The sequence below is a fragment of the Fistularia commersonii genome, chromosome 14 (assembly GCF_037954325.1).
Source record: "Fistularia commersonii isolate RoL2024-O1a breed Wild chromosome 14, RoL_Fcom_v1.0, whole genome shotgun sequence".
Lineage (NCBI taxonomy): Eukaryota > Metazoa > Chordata > Actinopteri > Syngnathiformes > Fistulariidae > Fistularia > Fistularia commersonii.
Window position 1 is genome coordinate 14,814,889 of NC_141297.1, and position 21,930 is coordinate 14,836,818.

General features: G+C 38.5%; 1 protein-coding gene across 1 annotated transcript in view; it reads left to right on the forward strand.

Annotated features, from left to right (window-relative positions):
• The window catches only part of LOC147227366 (copine-9-like), an 85,540-nt gene that overhangs the window by 28,915 nt on the left and 34,695 nt on the right, over positions 1-21,930 (forward strand). The window contains exons 4-7 of the mRNA XM_086159736.1: positions 2,433-2,536; positions 3,784-3,823; positions 4,023-4,025; positions 5,142-5,218. Of these exons, the coding sequence (XP_086015862.1) occupies positions 2,433-2,536; positions 3,784-3,823; positions 4,023-4,025; positions 5,142-5,218 (224 nt within the window). The remainder of the gene's footprint in view (positions 1-2,432; positions 2,537-3,783; positions 3,824-4,022; positions 4,026-5,141; positions 5,219-21,930) is intronic.

The window sequence follows — 21,930 nt, forward strand, 5'->3', positions numbered from 1 at the left end:
TATTCTCTTTCGACTGTCTATTTGCTACTTTGCAAATTCAAAGTCAACAGTGATGTCAGTAGGGCTTTGGCTCCTCATATCCTCACTTTAAGACACCTCACAGCTACTAATTTCATGTGGCAGGATCAAATCAGAAACGTGGTATGAAATTCTATGCAATTACGAGCGTAAACATCCTGCTGACACACACACACACACACACACACACACACACACACATATGTACACACACACTTGCGCCTTTGCGGTGAGTAGATGATTCTGGTATAAATGGAAACCTGTCAAGTGATTTGTCTGGTTTGAAATGATGTTTTGCACCACAGGAAGACTTTATGGACCCCATCTAGCTCGCCAAAGTTGGCAAAACAGAGCAACAATATGAAGCTCTACTGTCGAGTCGATCTGGGATCAAGTAGATGTACATCATTCAGCCGTCCAGGAACATTTCCAACCGAGGGCCAGAAATCTGACGATTTCCCGATAGACTTGTTTTCCGATGAAATAATACAGGGAGAAGAAAATAAGAAAATTAAAATATATGTATATATAATATATTGCATTTTTTCAGTTGCAATGGCCTTTGATGAATACCAAGGTCATTAAAGACTATATGGAAAAAATATGGAGGAAAGAATGCACACACACACACACAATCTGAAACTATCAGTGCTCATTAAATTCATTTTCCTTAAGTAATTTTCAATCATGTCCACCAATTTCATATCCCTCTGGAGTATATACATTAATAAAGAGAGTTGTACAAAAATCAAAAGGATTCAAAAGGGCACGAATGCAAGTTGGGGAGGGCTAGTATTAGATTAAGCTGAGCTCAGGAAAGTACTTTGCCCTCAATGTTTCTAAATAAACCTCCCATTTTTGGGTAAACCTTCTCAGTGGAACACAGAGAAGCCTATGTGGATTTGCTAATTTCAGATATGGTGCTGGCACGAAAAACATCACTGTTCTGAGACAAAACTAGAAATACCTCTTGTTTATTCAGTTTGTAACCGGACCCAAAGCGGTGTGGTGTGCAATTTCAAATATAATGAAATGTTTGCCTTTTATTATAATAATAATAAAAGGAATGCAATGCCTCACACTGCACAGGTATAATCTTTTGGCAGCTTTAAGAGATATCATCGTGTTTTATGCAGCAACATTGACTGCAGCTTATTAGCTTGTTAGAAGTGTGTTTTGCAATCTAAAAAAAAAAAAAAACATCTGACCTGCATGGCAATGGGTAGAGTATGGATGAATTTAGAGTTTTCATATTTTCTGTGAGATGATTATGAATCCCTGACCCATGAACACACTCCTGCGAAGAGTGAGTTCGGGAAATAAGTTACAGGGAAAATTGAGCTACCAGGATCAGTACTTACCCAGGCAATTCCCAACAAAGCCTCAGCAATTAACTAGCTCAGAATGTGTTTACCCTAATGCATGAATAACAATAGTTATATCATTTTCAAAATAACAACATAATGATTGCAAATCCCTTGCAAGCTCATTTACAAGAGCGCACCATACATAAATACAATATGTTCTGGAATATTTAAGCTATTGTTTTTTTCTCTTTTATGTTTCTCCGACACTGAATGCATGCTCCTTTATGGTGATTTGGGGGGTCGTCCCTATCACCATGGTCGTGGCTATCAAAAATCTAAATCCCAATGATGTGATGTCCCAATTCAGTGCTTGCTTGAGATAAGTAAAGATCTCCGTTGGCAGCCACTGTCTCTCATATTGCACCTGTTAAACAACCACTGGTGAAATTATAGACCACAAGAGCCCACCTCCAAAAATAGAAACACCACCAGGAAATATCAAGGGATTTTCCCTTTTGGGTCGATATCGTAGGTAGGCTCTGCGGTCCATTACACTTCCCTTGCGAGCCATTGGTAATGGATAGGCCGGGGGACGCATTTGATAGCCTGGCCGATGTGCACCGGGCAATAAAGACACGACTCAAGGTATTGAGGCTGTGGTAAGGCATTGCCAAGATCAATAGCTCATTACATGGTGCTGTCGGCCCAGACCACAGAGGCGAGGCTGGCGGTCCGCTGGGGGGATCACCGGTGTGATTGTCAGGACGATAGAAAGATGGCTTAGCTCAGGAGGGAGGCAAATCCTGGGACTGGCTGTTCGAGCAGAGAGTGTTTTCTAATGTGACTTGCAGCTCTCTAATTTCTCTCGGGAAACCAGATTCGGTGCATGACCACAATTAAGCTCAGCGCTTCACATTTTGACAAAAGGAGATGTATGTTTCTACTTTTTCAACGCAGTACGAAGGTTGTATGGGTAAGTGATGGATGTTTTGAATTTTGATATCTATATTTTGATGTATTTTTTTCACTTTATAGACACAGGTATAATTCCTTTATTGATTTTTTAGTTTTAATTATGAAGTTTTTCTGTCTTTTTTGTTTTTGTAGTTTGGCAGGACGGAGGTAATCGATAACACTCGAAATCCAGATTTTGTCAGGAAGTTTGTCTTGGATTTCTTCTTTGAAGAAAAACAAAATCTAAGGTTTGACGTGTAAGTACCCCGATATTTTTTTTTGTTAATCTATTTTTCTGTCGTATAAAGATGGACTGATATTGCAAAATCTGAATTCACAGTAACCCACGAAATACCTTTGCTTAGATTTTCCTCCATGGATCAACTTGGTGAATCTTTGACGCCAATTAGCAAGGCCACTTGGTAGCCGCACTAATTGAATTAGATTCTGTACCCACTTGGCTGTGCAAGGTTCATCTTTTCTCTGTAGCCTTCATCAAAAACCCTGCACTCTATAAACACCCAAATAGTTAGATTTTTACTGTCAAACATAGATGGATGGAATTTGTGACAATGAAACATGACATGATACAATTTTCAACCTTCTCACCTGTTTAAATTATGCTTCATTCCTGAAATCATAGGCAAATTATTACAGTTTTGGCACCGATAATCACAGAAGTTCACCCACCAAAAATTACCAAAATGGGAAGAGACATTATGTAGATGTAAAGTTGTGCAAAGATGGCTGGAATAAACTATCTTGTTAGAGGTGTATCAACATTCTTTCCAGTCCATAAACATACATCACAGTTAATTTGCTGGTCATTATTAATGACATGTTTGTTGTTTTTTTTTTACTTTTTTAAGGTAAAATTTATTTTCTTATTATTTACAATTACACGATATATTTTTTTTCTAAAAAGTATTTTTTTTCTTTTTTCCATTTTTTATCATTTTGTTCAGTTCTATATTTCAACCTGGATTGCCTTAAGGTTTTGCACAGTCTAAATATTAAAAGCAGGTGACAAGAAAGACAGTATTTTTTTGAACACCTTTTGAATTCCCAGGCTCACATGTACGGTATGTGCTCAAATCTAATCTTTGTAGATGCTCAGTCAATTGAGATGACTTTTCATAGATGACTTTTCTTCTTGAAATTGAGAATAATCTAGATTTAGATTAAAACTCATGCTCATTGCAATTGAGCAGAACTTGATTTATCACCATAATTCAATAATGTGTAATACCAGGAGCACCCTCTGTACTTTGTCAAACTTGTCACCCAAGAAAATTTCTAAGCATATGTGTTACTAACACTGAACTGTAATTCTACAAAAAAGAACCATGATCATCTCAACAATAGTTATCTGCACAGAGAAACTAGGATTTCATGCATTCAAAATGTGCTTGCAGACCCGCAGCTAGAGGAACAAAAAAGCAAAGCAAAAAAGCAAAATCTTCACACCTCCCATGGTTGCTCATCAAGGCTTTGTTTCTCACAGATACAATGTGGACTCCAGAAGCTGCAACATTTCCAAACACGTAAGTGCACCATGTTGAACTCAAATGATAGTTTTGACTCAGTGGTGACGAGGTCACCCTGCCTTCAAGTGTTTCATACTACAGACACTTTTAGAACTGATAAACAGTAAAAAAAAAAAAAAGTTTGTGATCAATATCATGTGAACTCTGTTTTGACAAGCTTTTATATTTCCCTAATTCAAATCCTACCGGAGAGCAGAAGGTGAGTGTACTACTGTGATCGTCAGTACTCCCTCACTCATTTCATTTTTTGTTTTCCAACACAGCTCAGCCCACCGTGTCTTTCCACCTATTCTCCCATCTAATTCCATAAAGGACAAACATCAACAGCTACCACCTGGAAAGCCATCCCCCAACCCCAAGTGTTGTTCCTCATTTTTTCTTTCTGCATTATAGCTGCCATGAAGGTAAAACATCTTTCAAAACCAGACTTCAAAGTTAAAGCAGCTGTTGTAGGTTGAGACTCACCAGATTGTGTCAGGACATTTAGAGGGGCTACATGCGTGTTTGGCTCGTGCCAGTAACACCTACACCTGCTCACACCCACGCTCAACACAAAAAAGCCATATTGCTCTGTTTGTGATGCTTTTAATGTGTCATGTCTCTGTGGTTTTATGTTCACATATGTTTGTCTTTGTAGTGTGTGTGCGTGTTCAAACTCTGACAGCTTTTATTCAATGAGAAAACTGACTGAAGGGGGCAAAATTTCTTTGGTAGTGGGGGGATTATAATGTTGTGGGTAAGAGACTTCTAGTCCCTCCCCCTAAATATATTAAAGGCTCTTGGGGTTCTAAATCCAATGGTTTTGACATGTAGGTGAAGTCATATGAGCCATCTTGCACATTAACAGAAAGAAAAACAGGGAATGAAAAACAGGGATGGAACTGCTATTATTAACATGGAGAATTAATGTTTAAACTAATTTGCGATGATTAAACAATGAGGGCTTAATAACTTTTCCCTGAGTGTCAACCTTGTCTGAGCAATTGGAGGTCCAACTATGTGGAGAATAATTTACTAAATCTGCCTATATGATTATAATTGCATTCCCTAGAGTTAAGAAAGAAATGTGTTAAGAAAAAAAAGCAATATTTAACTTAAGAAAAAAAAAAAAAAGAAATTGCTCAGCTGGGGTCACCCATCTGTCTCTTGCGGATATCTTAAGATAGTGAACCTCCCCTGCACGATTTGAGCAGGGCGTAATTAAGTTAACGGCTGTTATATTTATGGTTAAATGACGCCTCATTTCAGAGTGGCCTTATCTCCTGCAAAGTGTTGTGCTATTATTATTCTGCATCTACCTCTCATTTATCCCCAGGATTTCTTAGGCCAGACCTTCTGCACCCTTGGAGAAATCATCGGCTCCACGGGAGGAAGGCTGGAGAGGACTCTCTCGTGAGTTGTGGAACAATAACTCATATTGCTAGTTGGATTTTTTTTTTTTTAGAATGTTTATATTCACTAGAGGAATTGCCAAATATTGATGGCTGTGAATGTGCAGTTTCCCCCATGCAATGCACACACCTTCATACTGTGGAAATAGCTTCACTTATTATATTGTTAGATCAGAGGGTGGGATGCCACAGCGGGCCACTGCAACGAGAACCACTGCACTGTCAACTCAGTGTCCAGCAGTCGCTGTAACAATGAGTTTTCATTATGTTGGACAAAAGCAGCTTAACAGTAATGATGTGAGGGAAGTTAGTATAACTTTGGAGAATGGGGAGCAGATACTGACACTGCCCATATCACCTGCTCAGCAATATTTCTATGAAAGAAATCAATGGTTATAGTTCAGCTGATAAAACTTGCTATGGGTGTAGATTCTCTGCAAATACCTATTTTCTATCTGTCACATTAGGTACTACGCTGTGTTCTTTAGAAAGAAAGAATGCTGAGAGGTTTAAAAAAAAAATCACAATAGTCGCAAGGCGGTTTTGAATAGTGACGCACAGTGAGGTTCATGGCTGGTGAGGCACTGACGTCATCACCGTCAGATTTACAAACATATGAACCCTACAGAGTGACTTATTCACACATTCACCGATTTATTGGCAGCAGTTGACGTGTTTTGTTAAAAATATCATGTCAGCATTCATTGCATATACAAACTCTACCATATAAAAATACACATGTAAAAAAACGTTTCTGTCTCTTACCTTTACTTATAAATGAAGTCAATGCGCCGCTCCTTCTGAAGCATCTATAGCTTGCTTGTAAAAGTCTTCCGTTTCTTTCTTCAGTTTTAAAAGTCTCTCTTTCTCAATGGAAATTGCTACCAGTGACGACAGTTGTCCTTGATCGGTCCTGTTCCGACTGTATGTTTTGAGTCTTTTCGGTGCCGAGAAAGAGCGCTCCACCGATGCTGGTGTAGTCGGAACGGAGCAACTTTGTCGCATCAGGAACAGTTTGAATGAGATCCTTCTGGGACAAAAAGTTTTGAAGCTGTCCAGGAGATTTGCATTCATCCCTCACCGTTTCTGAGCTATACAGCCCGATGAAATCGGCAAAAAAATAGCTGGATCGCTGCACTTGACTTGCTCACTATTTACTATAGCTTGCTATTGCTAATTCTGTTATTCTGTATCCGAGTAGTAAGAAGGATCCCTGGGATCAGCGGTGCCTCCTACCATGAGGCCCCATAACTGTAACGAGATACACGTTACAGATGTTGACAAAAAACATGCGACACATCAGCAAAACTATGGAAATCAGGTTCATATATTAAAAGTGAGTCTTTTAATAGTGACATCCACAGAGACAGCAATACGGTCTCAATGCATAGCATGCAAGCACAGCTAACAGAATCATTGTGCAATCCATAGTGGGCTCAGCTGTTTGCTACGTCACCGCACGTCTCTTCTTCGTATTTGAACGGTAAATGTGATTTTTTTTTAACGATTTTGAAAAAAAAACAAAAAAAAAACTAAAAATGGTGAAGCTACGTGGAAAATAACTTTATAATAAAAATCACTGAATAAATATAACCATTCAATTTTTTTTTTCATTTCGAATTTTTTTCTTTCCATGATGACAGGTGAGGCCCGGCCTCCCGTGCCTCTACTGACTGCACGTCACTGGTTTTGAACTAATTTCATTTCAAGGACAAAGAATCTCAACTGTTCAACCATGCACCATTTATCTCATCATACAGGATGGAGGGAAAAAATGTCCACTGTAGGCCTTTATAAATCTGCTCTTGAGTCAAAATACAACCAGCTCAGTTCCCCGCCTAAATAAAAGGAACTGTGAGGCAGAAACAAGGTTCAAGGCTGTTTGTCGTGGTGCAAATAATCTGATTATTCCCTCTTTAAGATTAAGTCTGCAAAGTCGATATTATTTTAACTAACGACACTGTGCCATTGATGTTTGCGTTTATTGAGGGGTGCACAAACTGATTCGCCAGAGATTAAATGCTTGGAATGAAAGCAGTCAGAATGCAAAAATTAAAGTGGTTCAATAACATTTCATGCCCAAGAGATGTAATCAATGTAAAAATGTATACCCCTTGATGTTTAAATAACTGTTAACCCAGCGTTTAAAGACATTGCACTGTGCAAATCAAAATCAACTTACACTGTACAAAGATGGCAATTAATGTACAAATAGATGGAATCGGTCTAAAGTCTGTACGACTCACTAACCATGTTAACTCAAGAAAACATGTGGCAAACAGTTAGTCAGGTTGTTTACATTACTTATTCTTTATTGTTATTTATATTTCCTTACTGTAAAATTTCTGAACCGTATCACAGGCCAGCAAACCAACCCTTTGAATAGGGCTGAGAGCAGCAAAACGAGAGAAATGATAAGTTGAGTTTCCGATAAAAGGGAATTGATTACAAAAGCAAGAAATACCACAAAAAATTTAACATTTGAGTCTTTAGAAGAGGTGAGAGAGACAGGGTTCTATAAATCTGAATCAGAATCAGAAATACTTGATTGATCCCAGAAAAAAATTGAATGCTAGTACATACAGTGGAAACAAACAATGGATGAATTATACTCCTGATAAAGAACAGAAACATCTGGAAACGAAACCATTTTTAAATCTTGATGTCATTAGTTTTAGGAAATGTAAATTGACTAAATGCAAATTAATAACAAAAAAAACAAAAAAAAACAAAAACAAATGAACTTTAAATAACACCAACCATTCCAGGTTTCTTTATACATCTTTCATTCGCTGCGGCTGTTGTGGCTGTATGAGGATTTCGCATTGTGAGAAACCTGGGCTTTTCCGATGCATGGGCAAGTGCACTGTGGCCTTTGTATTCATGAAATGGTTTTAATGAATACCAATCTGCTCAGAGAATGACATGGTGTTACTATGAGTTAGGGGAGGAATCCTGGGTGAAACAAATGAATGCAGTGCTTTACTAGCAGACATAACTGTGCACGGTTCAATTAGAACACATGGGTGAAAAAGTTCTAGTTTTATATTAATTTTTTGTGCTTTACTTTTGCATGACCGAATACTGTGACTATCCCGAGACTGAGTCCACATAGAGCAGTAAAGCAGTAATTATAGACAAGACACATTAATGTCAACTTTTATCAGATATCAGGTTTAGTGCAGCATGGTGTGGGATAAGCATCTGTTTTCTTTGAGACTGACATTTTTTCAGAAGATATTATTGAAATATAATTCAGTAGTTCCCTTCACAAGCAGCAAAACTATTTGCCGCTGTATGATTAATGCTCATCCCTGTTTTAAGCAAATTCAAGGTTTCTAGTCTTTCCTTGACCGGAGGAAAATGAATTGCTGTCATTGGTTGCGAGTCCAATTAGCCAGGGACTTGTTTATGACCCCCATCACAACCCTCATCCACTCAGCATTGCACTTGAAATGTTTTGGGCGGATTATCACTGGCATACAATACAAATAGTCATTCAGAGATAGGCCTCTGGCAGGCCCAGTGACTCAGAGCATGGCTAGCAACTAACTATTAAACATTTTGGAACCAAATTAGTGAATGAGATGCCAGTGCCTGCAGCCACATACACAACAAATGGAAAACTAATCATTAACTGGATGGTTAGTCGATGGCTATATGTAAATCCAGTGCACAAGCACTGGACCAAGCACCTATTGATTTCAGGTAGAGCCAACGGTTTTCAGGCCAGACTCACACGGATATAAATATTTAAGGATTTGTTTCCTGGTATTTAATTTTCCCCAGTCATCACATACCTGCCATATCATAGGTTTTGTGGGATCAGTCATCAATATTAGAATTCACCTTGAGGAGGTAAATGAGAAAAGATACATGTGAGCGTTTCCAATAATGACTTATTTTGTGATTAATGGTGGAACTTAAATATACTGATAAGAGTCGGATTTCAAATTTTCTTAAATTGTACATCTTATCTGCAAAAAAGAAAAATGCAGCCTCAGGGCGGGATAGGGAGGTGTCTCCTCAAACCAGCCTCTGGGGGGGGCATGGGCCAGTGTCTCCCTGAGCCGGTCCCAAGCCTGGATAAATGCAGAGGGCATCTGGTGTAAAACTTTTGCAAAAACCAAAACATGCGAATCAATCATAACCAGATCATATCGGATTGGTCGAGGCATGGGTGAACAACGATATACCTGTGGAAGTGTCTAGGAGAGGCAGCGGTAGAGTTTCTGGCTAGATTATTAAACAGAATTTTAGAGAGTGAGAAGATGCCTGAAGAATGGAGACAAAGTGAGACTATTTTTAAGTATAACAAGGATGTGCAGAATCGCACATCCAATGAAGTTATGGGAAACAGTGGTGGAAACTAGACTGAGAACAGAAGTTAGCATTTGTGAGCAGCAGTATGGCCTCATGCCTTGAAAGAGTACTACAAATGCAGTATTTGCTTTGAGAATACTAATAGAGAAGTGCAGAGAAGGCCAGAGGGAGCTGCATTGTTTTTGTAGACCTGGAAAAAGCATATGACATGGTGCCAAGAGAGGAGCTCTGACATTGTATGAGGAAATCTGGAGTGGCAGAGGAGTATGTTAGACTGGTGCAGGACATGTATGCCAGTTGTGAGACAGTGGTGCGGTGTGCTGTAGAGGTAACAGAGAAGTTCAAGGTGGAGGTGGGACTCCATCAGGGATCAGTTCTGAGCCCCTTCTTGTTTGCAATGGTGATGGACAGGCTGACCGATGAGGTTATACAGGAATCTCCATGGACCATTATGTTTGCAGATGACATTGTGATCTGTAGTGAGAGCAGAGATCAGGGTGAGAAAAATCTAGAGGGATGGGGCTATACGCTGGACAGGGGAGGAATGAAAGTTAGTTGCAGCAAGACAGAGTATATGTGTTTGAATGAGAGGACCTCAGGTGGTACTGTGAGGCTACAGGGAGTGGAGATCAAGAAGTTGGAGGATTTCAGCTACTTGAGGTCAACAGTCCAGAGCAACAGAGTGTGGCAAAGAGGTGATTTGCTGTGATGACCCCTGAAGGGAAAAGCTGAAAGGATAAGAAGAAGAAGATCTGTAAAAAAAAGGTAAATAATTTAAAGTTACAGAAGGCAACAGTGAAGCTTTAATTTTAATCCAAACATATTAACATGTCTTTCAAGTAATTCTGGCTATCAATATAATGTATGTCACATATCTGTGTAGTTTTTACTTATATTTTAACAGCTACATGGTTGCTTGAACAACTACACCTGCACATTTATAGCAAAGTCTCATATAGGCAATTGAGAAGAGCGTCTGTGAAAATTTGTATAAACAATAGATACAGTATTTAGCACCACTTCAGGGTGATGGTAACCTTAAAAGGTTAGGGAATGAGACTGAGGTTGATCATGGTTCTTGGAGTTGTAGTAATGAATGTAGTTTACATTTCGTTTTCCTTTAATGTTTCTGGCACTCATACCTTCATAGTCTGTTTCTTGGACTATGAGGGTTGTTTTTTAACAATTCCTCCCTGACGTTTTCACTCTACTTGGCTATAGGTCCTGCATCATAAGCCAGATCAATATAGCTACTGCTTGGGGATGTGTAAATGTGTATTTTCTTTTCTTGAGTTGTTTTGTTTTGCTCCGTTATCTTTGGAGTTCACTGTCTTGACATTTATTTCTCATCCATCAAACAATGAGGACTTGCTGCTACAAAGAATTTCAAAATCTACAATGCACTTTTATAGAATGTAGCAATACACCTGCCATGTGTAAAGCATGAAATGTGGTCAGAATAAAAAAAAACTTAAATGTTATTGATTAAGATAGATGGATGGATGGATGGATGGATGGATGGATGGATGGATGGATGGATGGATGGATGGATGGCCGGATAGAGTACATAAATACACTAACGGCTTAATTTGAATTCCTGCCATGAATAATGAGCCGTTCCGGTACAAATTTTCAATTGAAACATCACCACATACCAAAAACAACAATAAAGATATAGATATAGTCATAGATATAGTCATAGATATAGATATAGATATAGATATAGATATAGATATAGATATAGATATAGATGTAGATAAATGTTCTACTTTATATGAAAACACCCAATCACCTCTCAAACAAGTGCTTTGGTGAAAAGCAAAATGAAAAATGCCAAGGCGAGGACTAAAAGTGAAAACTTGCAAATATATGGATTAACAATTAGATTAAACAATATAAGAACTGCAGAGCACTATTATTATTCACCCCATATGGTCAGTGTCTCTGCTGGCTGTCTGCCGGGAATAGACAGCTGTCTGGAGCTTCTGATATATCAGGCACAGCAAACTCCCAGGGGGAAAAACAGAAGGGTGAAGGTAAAGGGCAACGTATGAAAGCTGATAGACAACTCAGTAGACCAGTTTGGGTGTGTGAGCGTGTGTGTGTGGCAAGGGGATTCTGAGCGGAAGGAAACAGAAGTGTGGAAAGGATGGTGAAGTTAGGATGAAGGCGGTAGTAAATGTGAGACGGATGTAGGGCACCAAGAGACAGATTTACTTTTCCTTTCCAAACTGCAGATTCTTATAGATCAAATGCACATGGAATTTATATTTATCCTGTATTTCATTCTTTCAAAAAAACACAAAGTGACACATACACACACACACAGATAAGTGTTTGGCCCCTGTTGCCTCCTCATGTTGGTGAGTGTATGATTTTAAAGGGTCAACAGTTTTAGAAACTGACACGTAGACCTTCCTGCTTACCCATGCTGCTATGGTAACCAAGGGGGGCTATTAGCTGAGGCGGAAAATGTATAACAATGATCTAAAATACAGTATTTTGAAAAAAATAAAATCAGATACAAGGGTAGATCAATAGATATATTTTATGAACACCTACACAGCACAAGCACACACAGAAGTATTTTTACAGTGGATTGATTTCTCTTGAGAAGGGACACACACACACTGACATGCATACATACACATAGTATATGAATCCATCCTTGTAACAGAACAGCATGAAGCTCTTGAACTTTAAGATAGAATACCAGCTTTACCTACCAGGTGAGGGTTAAAACTGGCAAAGCATCCCATTTATTAATGTGATCTAAAACAATATCCATTAATACACACAAACACAAACACCTACACCTACCCATTGCTGTCAGCTGGCCGTCTGTAGATTGATGAAGGCCAGCCTAAACTTTGTAATCTGTCAAAGTTGATCTATCTATTGTGACACAAAAATAAATCATCTTTCTATTTAGATTTCACAGAATTCTTACCAGTTTCTCTACACCTTAAAATAGAAATGTTGAACTGAGGATAAATCAATGTTAGACAAATTATCCTGTCCTCTTTGATAATAACATCTCTTTTGCTGTTCACAGAGCCTTGTTTGCGTTATCTCCTAAACTATATACCTGTCAACACATGGTTGAACTACAGGGGGACATTTTTCCCTCCTTTGTCCTAATTATATCATTAGTCATGACGATGACAGTTCTGAATCTCGTCTGAGGGAGTTGTTAGACAACTCCCTCACAGTTACACAAAAAGCAGAAGGTCTTAATATGTTTATATGTCTATGAAAATATTACTTTTGTGGTCTGTTAACTCATGTTAAAATGCCTGTTGGAGGAAGTTAAAGGCCCATGCAGGGACTAAGAGAACAAAAAGGGCCCAATTCATTAACCCTTTTGTGTGGGAAAAGCATTTATCAGTGCACCAAATGCAAAGCCATGCTCAGTATTGTCATGAAAAGGCAAAATAAACATGCCTTGTAATTTCTACAGGGTTTCGGGAAAGTGATATAAAAGTTGTGGCAACAGATGCCAATGATAATGGTTGATAGAACCCCAGCTGATTTTCATGCTATGTATCATTCTGTCAGGTAACTCAGGATAACCTGACTTTATCATGATATTCTTTACCGCGTTCACCTTCTCGCTTCATACTGTTTCTCCTGTTTTCTGACTGGATTGAAAACTCTACTCTCAAGATATATGTCTGCAGTTCTGTCAAAGGTGGTCTTCACCTCACCTCAAGGATGTAAGCAATTCCAACCCCCGCTCATGATCTCTGTGGAGGTTCTCAGTCATCCAGGTCTTGGTGAATTCTCGTTGAAATCTTCTGTCGAAAATCTTTGTCGAAATCTGGCAACTGACTGCACGATGTTTGTTTTCTGCCCACCAGACAGAAAATGGGAACAGGATTAGTTTCTTCATGTTTTCAAAACTAAGATAAAACACAAGACAAGGGCAATACAATATGTGGGTACAGGTACAAGTTTACCTGCTCCAGGACAGGAATCATTTTGTACAGCCATGTGGTTAAGTTTCCTGATACACATGGGTGAAGGTCTTTCAAAATTGCAGTTCTTGTTGCAGCATAGTTATTTTTTTCTGCTATAAAGTTGCATTCAGCCTCAACTTAACATTAACCCACAGCCACTATGTGCCCTGCAGCATAAAGGCAGAGTTCATACCTACAGTGCATCACAGCAGTTGATAGCTCCTGACAATGAGCAGTTCTTATTTTGGAGGGGTTTGAAACATTTCTGGGACATCGGTGTCAATTATACTCGTAACTTTTATCATGAAATGTGGCAATTGTGAAGACAGATATAACACAGTTCATAGATTAATTTTTGATACAGTAGGTCATTCATGAGACCTTCAAGTTTACGTCGGCAGAAATAGGCAGAGCATAGAGATATGGCTATTCAGATTTGCTTTAGTACGACACCTGTCTGAACTTTGCAGTTAGACGTTGGTAAGACTGTCAGCGCAACTTGTGTCTGAGGGCAGAGTGTTTAATTGGGGTCAGCTGTTTGGGCGTCTGCAGCTCTGTGGCTGATGTCACACAGGCAACGCACATGGCCTACAAGCCTAGAGTCAAACACATTGTCATTTACACAGAATAATATATTTTCTCCTCCATGAAAGGTTAAGAATTGTGGGAAATTATTGGCCGTATGATGGCACCATCATCAAGCCATCGATAGTGGTGGAATCAAGGCTACATGTTGTCTTACCCATTACTAAACGCTGTTGTTGAATTTAACCATGACCATGTACCAACAATTATAATGCACCTTCTAGAAGAATATTAGAAGCCACTAAAATATCATTTATGAATACAATATGTATCTTTTTTCATGATATGCAAAATAAAAGTTTCCTTCATGCTCAAGGGTGCTTGTGTGTATATATGCCAGTATCTGACAACAATTACACTACTTTGCATCATGTTGTCGAAACCAAAAAGGATTATCTTCTCTTCTTATTATTTAATTAAAAAAAAAAGATTCACAAAGTGATTAGGCGATTAGACAGCTATAACATACACACATAAAGTGTTATGTTAAGTTTGCAATTTTCAATGCATTAACAGTCTGTTTGGCTGATTTCCAAAAAAAAAAAAGAAAAAAAAGGATTAATACTTAAATTAATTTTTATAGTTATATTTAAGTTATATTCAATAAAACCAAACATCTGCCCTGCATGATGGGTTGGTACTAGAAGATTTAGTGAAGTTAATACATGTACACAATTTGCAACATTTATACAGTTTATTCTTTCCTTGTGAAATTTAACATTTCTATTGTCTATATTTCAGTGTTACGGTATTTACAGTACAGTTTGAAATCGGTTGAAATAATTGAGTGATCTGCTTTTGTGATTTTTCACATTTAGTTCCATTAGTGTTAGTTCTTTAATTTCTGATTGGTCAGTTGACAGATGTGTTCAGTAACGAAGTAAAACTGTTGCTATGAAGGTCTGGAAGAATGAACATTAAATTTCAGCACTGCTTGAAATTCTGTCTCCCTCCTGCTGTCTCTCCTTTTTAGGAGTGTTCCAATCTTGTCAGAGGTCACTGGCTGGAAAATTAAAGGTCAGAGGAAGAAACCTCTATATCAGTACATGAAATAATGTACAATGACTTAGAACACAGCTTAGCAGAGTATCACAGACTTACTTGGTTTGCTCTGTTGAAAAAGGTTTTAACTGTGATCTAAAATTCCCCCCAGAGAAGTTGCATTTCCCAGAAGTAAGGTATGTCACGATGGATTAGGAATTAAGCAAAAGCCATTGTGACGTTTACATTTTTGGCTGGCTATAGTGAGCTTGTTTTAGGCTTGTTTGTTTTTTATGAATCCAAGTGTTTCATTTATCTTTTTAAAATTTTATATCAACACTTGGTTTAAAATAACCCACTGCAGATTCCCTTGAGTGAGTAACTTCTATTGAACAACTAAAATAGAGATAGAACTATGAAAATTTTTGGGTCTAATCAACCTATTTAAAATTTTGGAAGGAAAATAGGGGGCTAAATATATCATTTTATAAGTAATATTATATAATATCATATATTTAGTCTTTTTATTTGCATTTTTAAGACTTATTTATATTTTTACATTTATAATATATTACAGAGTTCCGTCTCCGCAGCCACTTGGTCTAGCTCTTCTTGGGGATCCAAAAGCATTCCCAGACCAGCCTAGAGACATAGTCTCTCCAGCTTGTCCTGGGAACGCCTCGGGATTCTCCTGGTTTGACATGCTTCACCAGGGAGGCGTCCAGGAGGCATCCTAACCCCATGCCCGAGACACATAATCCGATTCCTCTGAACACAGAGGAACAGCGGCTCTACTCTGAGCCCCTCCCTGATTGGCCGAACACCTCACCCTATCTCTTCGCTCACTACCTACAGCTCATGGCCTTAGGTGAGGATAGGAGAGTAGATTGACCTGTAAACTGAGAGCTTTGCCTTGGGGAAACAACACTGGATCCGAGAGCTCCAGTAACTCCCATAACTCTGCTTACTCATTGGAAGATGTGTGATCAGGACTGAGGAGGTCTTGGAAGTATAACCTCAACTGATCTGCAACGTCTCAAGTCGAGGTCAACAGCGCACCATTCCTACTGTATACTGCTTCCCCCTCCTGAGCTGCTGAATGGTGGACCAGAAGTGTCCCTTGCACCTGGTTAACTTGCGGGTTCTCCGATTCCCTCCCACATTCCCAAAATATGCAGTCGGTTTCTTTGGGGTGCTAAATTAAATGAGAGGGTGAATGGTTGTTTGCTTTATTTGTATCTGTGTGATGCTGCTTCTCACCCGCTTGGATAGGAATCGAACCCCTCCGCAACCCTTGTTATTTTTTTTTATTTCGTTTTTTTTTTCCGCTGCAACCTCATCAGGTATAAAAAATGTTGAAACTACATGGAAAAGTTAGTGAGGAGTTAGTGCTTTCTCCACCTGCCTCCCAGTATAAGCTGGACAGTTAAAAGAAGCGTCTTTGTGTACCGTGAAAAGCGCTATACAAATCGTATGTATTATTATTATTTATTATTATTAAAAGTGGACAGTTACATAAAATTGTAGGGGTGTGGGCATATCAGGGTTAAACATTTGTGTTTTCTTGCTGCTGCGGTTGAGCAGAACTACTAATGTAATAAAGGTCAAGGATGCCAACATTTATTGCAGGTTTCATTCTGTTGATATACATGTTGGTTTCCTAGAGGCCTCATGAAAACATCCACGCAGCAAGATCTTATTTATCGGTGATGTTTCTGACCTTACGGTACTTCAATATCTCCATGAATAATAGACCTCGTGCTGTCTCATCTGTCCATTTTCTCACTCTCTCTGTCTCTCTCTCTCTCACACACACACACACGCACACAAACGCACACACACACTAAAGCAGCAATCACTGTCTGTCCCCTGTGGTCTTTGTCCTACTGAACCGTCACCTGCCATCTGGTATGCTGGTTCAGGTCTGGTCTGGTCTGCTCTACTATGACAGCCAAGAACACACCACACGTCAGCTGCCACTGCTTTTCTTCTTCTGAAGAGACATTCATCTGTTTCATCTGTATCAATTATGACAATGATAACAATATTGATATTGATAATGACAGTTGGTTTTTGAATCACTATTTATCTAAACTATTTATCTGACAGCATAAAAAACTGTTGACATGGTTTCTTGAACCAGTGGCCTGTGGGATTATCGGCAGACACTTTGTGCTAATAACACATCATGTGTCAGTGTTTAACACACCAGTGAGTTCAATTGACAACAACACAATTCCTGTTTGAAAGGATTTTCAAGAACAGTCAAGACAAGTTGTCAGATTCGTGACATAAAGTTGGCCCATCGTGTTTTTTCCCCTGTTTTATGTATTTTTCTTAATAATATCACATCATAAATACACTTGAATGAAGTGTAGAGTGTATCTTTTATTTTTTTATTTTTTTTCACATTTATCCATCTATCTTATCATGCACTCAGGGTCGTGAGGGATGCTGGAGCCCATCCCAGCTGTCATCAGGAGAGAGACAGTGTACACCCTGGACTGGTCGCCAGTCAATCACAGGCCACTTGTATAGGCAGACAACCATTACATTACATTATATTACAGTCATTTGGCAGACGCTTTTATCCAAAGCGACTTGCAAAAAGTGCAATTCAGTCACCAAAGATCCGATACTGGTAGTCGGACGTCAGAAGTGACCACTCAACCAAACAGCCATCACAGAACCATAAATATACATACATACATTCATTTCATCGTTTTGTTTTGTTTTTTTTTCTTTTCGGGGGCTAACCATTCACAACCATTCACTCACTCACTCACTCACTTTTTTCCCAATATTTTATTTCACATTTATATATTTTCAAAATACATTAATTCCATCAATTGAGTTGAGCAAAATGTTATAAGTATATAATGGCAACATTGCCTGGCAATATTGATTAATGAACAAATAATGATAGTAGGCGCTGCTTTAAAATGGACACAGTCTGCATTAAATTATCCATGAATCCAAAAATGCTTAGAAAATTAATAAGAATTGAAACATTGGGGGCGGTACTGTAACGCTTTGGCCTATCAGCATGAAGGACTCTTGTTCTTTCAGTGTGGAGTTTGCATGCGTGGGTTTGCTCTGGGTTACATCCCACGTTCCTAAAACATGCAGTGGGTTGATTGGGAAAATATTGGGAAAATTGCCATGAATGAGTGAGTGACTGAATGTTGCCTGTCTTTGTATGTGGCCTTGCGATTGACTGGCGACCAGTCCAGGATGTACCCTGCCTCTTACCCGATGACGGCTAGCATAGAATCCAGGATACCCCGCGACCCTGAGTGCAGGATAAGTAGCAGAAAATGGACGGATGAGTTGATGAAACATCGGGAAAAAAGACACACAGTGCTAATATAAAGCCATCAGATATCAACATAACAATCTGTGTTTCCTTCATGATTGATAATAAAATAAGTACCTTTCAAGTTTATTGTGTGTATTCTTTGTTAAAGTAATCTTTTCAAATAAAAACCTCAAGCCTCTCACTCACATGGGTTTCAAATATTTACACACAAAAAATGATTTAAGGAAAAAATAAATAAGAGAGCTAAGGACTATCGGGCCCAAATTCATATTGAAGAAAACAACAGCCTTTATTGGAGAAAAAGACATTAATACAGTGATTGTTTTGTTTTATTTTGCTTTTCTTTTCAACTGACAATAATTATTTCATTTGTATGCCAAATATAGCTGCTGTTCCTGGAAATGAGTGATGAGTTAGATCTGCAAATGCCAGCTCTGAGCGTCTTGGCAAACAACGTGACAGTATTGTGTAAAACTGATTCAGACTACGAGTTTAATTTCTTAGCAACTACATTTGTTGAGACAACAATGGCTTTGGAGGGGAAGTGACAGATTTACGTAAAGGGAGCAACAAAATCTGTAATCAGAAGATTTTGGCTGCTTATGAGGATCCTACTTCACTAGTTTTTGTGGTTATAGTTCTTTCCATCTGCTAAGCGTAGGGTGTCATTCCAGATGATTACAATTTGACCTTTACATACACCACCTTGCTTTTGCATTTTTCCAAATCAATAACAAAATGGAAAATCCAATACACTCATTAGCTTCTGAATAGCAATAGCAACCGTATGGAGCATTGAATGTATTTGTCATCAAAGACATTTAACTAATCACTTGAGACTAAAAATGTCAAAGTGCTGCAGGCAAACATCAAACTTTCATATAAGTGAACTTCTTCTAAATGCTACGCACACATTCTTTATTAATTGTGCAAGTCAAACCTGAAGGTCTCTGACAAAGGCAGCGAACATTTAGAAAAAGATTGAGTCATGGAGATAATCTGGATGAAAAATGCACGGGGTGGTTATATGAGAATGTTGCATGTCCGAACAGTGGCTACTTTTCTATTTTATTTTTCTTTCTCTTTTTTTCATTTTTTCATGTATATTTTCATTTTATAGTTCATCGAGCTGGTTACAAGATACAACTGTGTAGTGCTTTGTTTAATCTTTTCACATCTATCCATCACAAATATCTGTACAGTAAGTCAGAAACTGAACCCTCGGTTTATTGTTCAACGCCTCTGCAACTTCAGCAATGATGCACTAACTAATCAAACACAGGCAAGGGTTTGGCTTTATCATCAACGAACAGGAACCTAAATCTTACTGCATTAAAAGTCAGGTTACTAGACATGTCTTTTGTGAAAAGTGATGACATTTGTGGAAATTTAGCGTGACATATCAAAGCTAGCCCCGTGCCTCAGATGTCAGATTCAGGTTGAGGTTATGTTCTCATTGTGTCTCCTCTGTCACAGCTCATATGTTTGGTCCTGCCTGGTCATGTGACACACTGCTGTTTCAGCTGAGCTGCATGTAAGGTGTCTTCTGTGATAAGCTGAGACTCAGTTTGGATTCGGGATTGAATGGATGCTCCTGGACACGTTTCTTCTTATGCATATAGGCATATATATGCATATATAATGATTTTTTTTCTGCTTTGTAAGTTATTCACAATGCACTACTTGTATGAACAGGGCTGTTCGCTTCTGTCCATGTTGACATAGCAATTAGTTAGTGACAGTTTGTCAGTCACCTGATTGTTTACTTGTAAATATTTATTACTTAGTAAGTTATTCATTATCAGTGATGTTGCTACCTACAATGTATAACAGCAAGGTCACTTGTGTCATGTGACTAGTGTGAAGAAGGGTGTGATCCTTGCTGTTATTTAAGAATGAAAAGTTGATATTGTGGGTGCATACAGACGGCGAACATTTTCGAAACAAGTCAACACCAAGATAAGAATCTTTGTTGTATTCACGTGTATTCACTTTGTTGTATTCATAATTACCATTCATTATCATTTATTCATACTCACCAAACTGTCATTGCACTCAAGGTCAATAACAATATTTGTTCCTATACATGTGATACAGTACTGATCAGTACTAATCAGTAAAGAGTCGAACACATAAACAATTTGCAATGACCTCTACAAAATTGATTTTACGGTCCATAATGGGAAAAAATTAAAATAAGATAAAATACCAAAGTGAAAGAGTCTCATACATTCATTAATTATCAAGCGTTAGCATTGAGGCCCGGACTCCTTCGTGGTCTCAGCCACAGTCCTGAGAAGTTCTCCGATAGAGCAATATAGCCGTGGTTGGTGCTACATTTCTACTGTTGCCCCTGCTATGCCAGCTTTTCTGTCAAAAAATGATTTTGCATGTCTCATCAGTATCAAACAGCAGCTGCGATTTGGCGAAAAAGCTGCTAACCACCTATGAAATAGTATGCAGATGTCTCAATTTGTGCCGCTAGCAGGAAAAATTTAGTGAAATCACTAATCATCACATAATGATATAGGGTTAAAGTGGGGTATTCAGGCTCAGGGAAAAATAAATACCATAATATCATGGAATGATTATCAGTTTGACAATGACTTGATGAGAATGAGAGCCTGTTATTATTGGTCTTTCGTCAGAGACCGGTCGAACCTCGACCAGACTCCATGCAGCGAGTGAATTTGGGGTACTGGCCCGCAGGTGTGCAATCAGACACATCCATCCCGCCATCCATCATCTGCCGCTTATCCTGCACTCAGGGTCGCGGGTCCTTCCAGCTGTCATAGGGCGAGAGGCAGGGTACACCCTGGACTGGTTGCCTGTCAATAGCAGGGCCACAAATACAGACTTACAACTATTCACTCACTCACTCATTCACTCGTGAGTGACATAAATCATTGGCTTTAACCCAATGTCAAGGAAGGATGAAAAGTGGCTACTACAGTTCTTCTAAACTTGTAGAGTGAAGCCAGTGGGTTTACTGCAGGTACACTTCCGCCAGGATGTAGATAGAGTTAAAACCTTTATGGAGAGTATGTCATACTTTAAAAGTAGATCAGGTTCTGCCCACACTAAGTGTTGGCTTGGAGAAAATCTGCCTGAACAGAAATCTCCTTAACATCAGTCCCCTGTACCAAAGAATTGAAATTAGAATGCATGTTTAACATAGCTTTTTGGAAACAATGGGATTTTTTTTTTCTATTTCTATCCTCTCTCTTTTAAGAGTTCAAGATTGTATTTATATCATTTTTGTCCACATCACATTGTCCCAGTGCTAAACATACTATTCCCATGAAGTCTAGTTGTAGTTATTTTTAGTGGAAGACTCAATTTTCCACTTTAACACATTTGTCAAGGAGTCTTTTTTTTGTTGAGGAAAAAAAATTACCCTTTAATCCATACTTTTTCAACATTCTGATTTTCATGCTTGGCATTGTTTCTTCTTGTCCTAAACTTTTCTTTTTCCCATCAACTAAATTTTGACATGTGACACACATGAAATATTTACGAACAGTGGCTTAGATAAAACATTAAAAA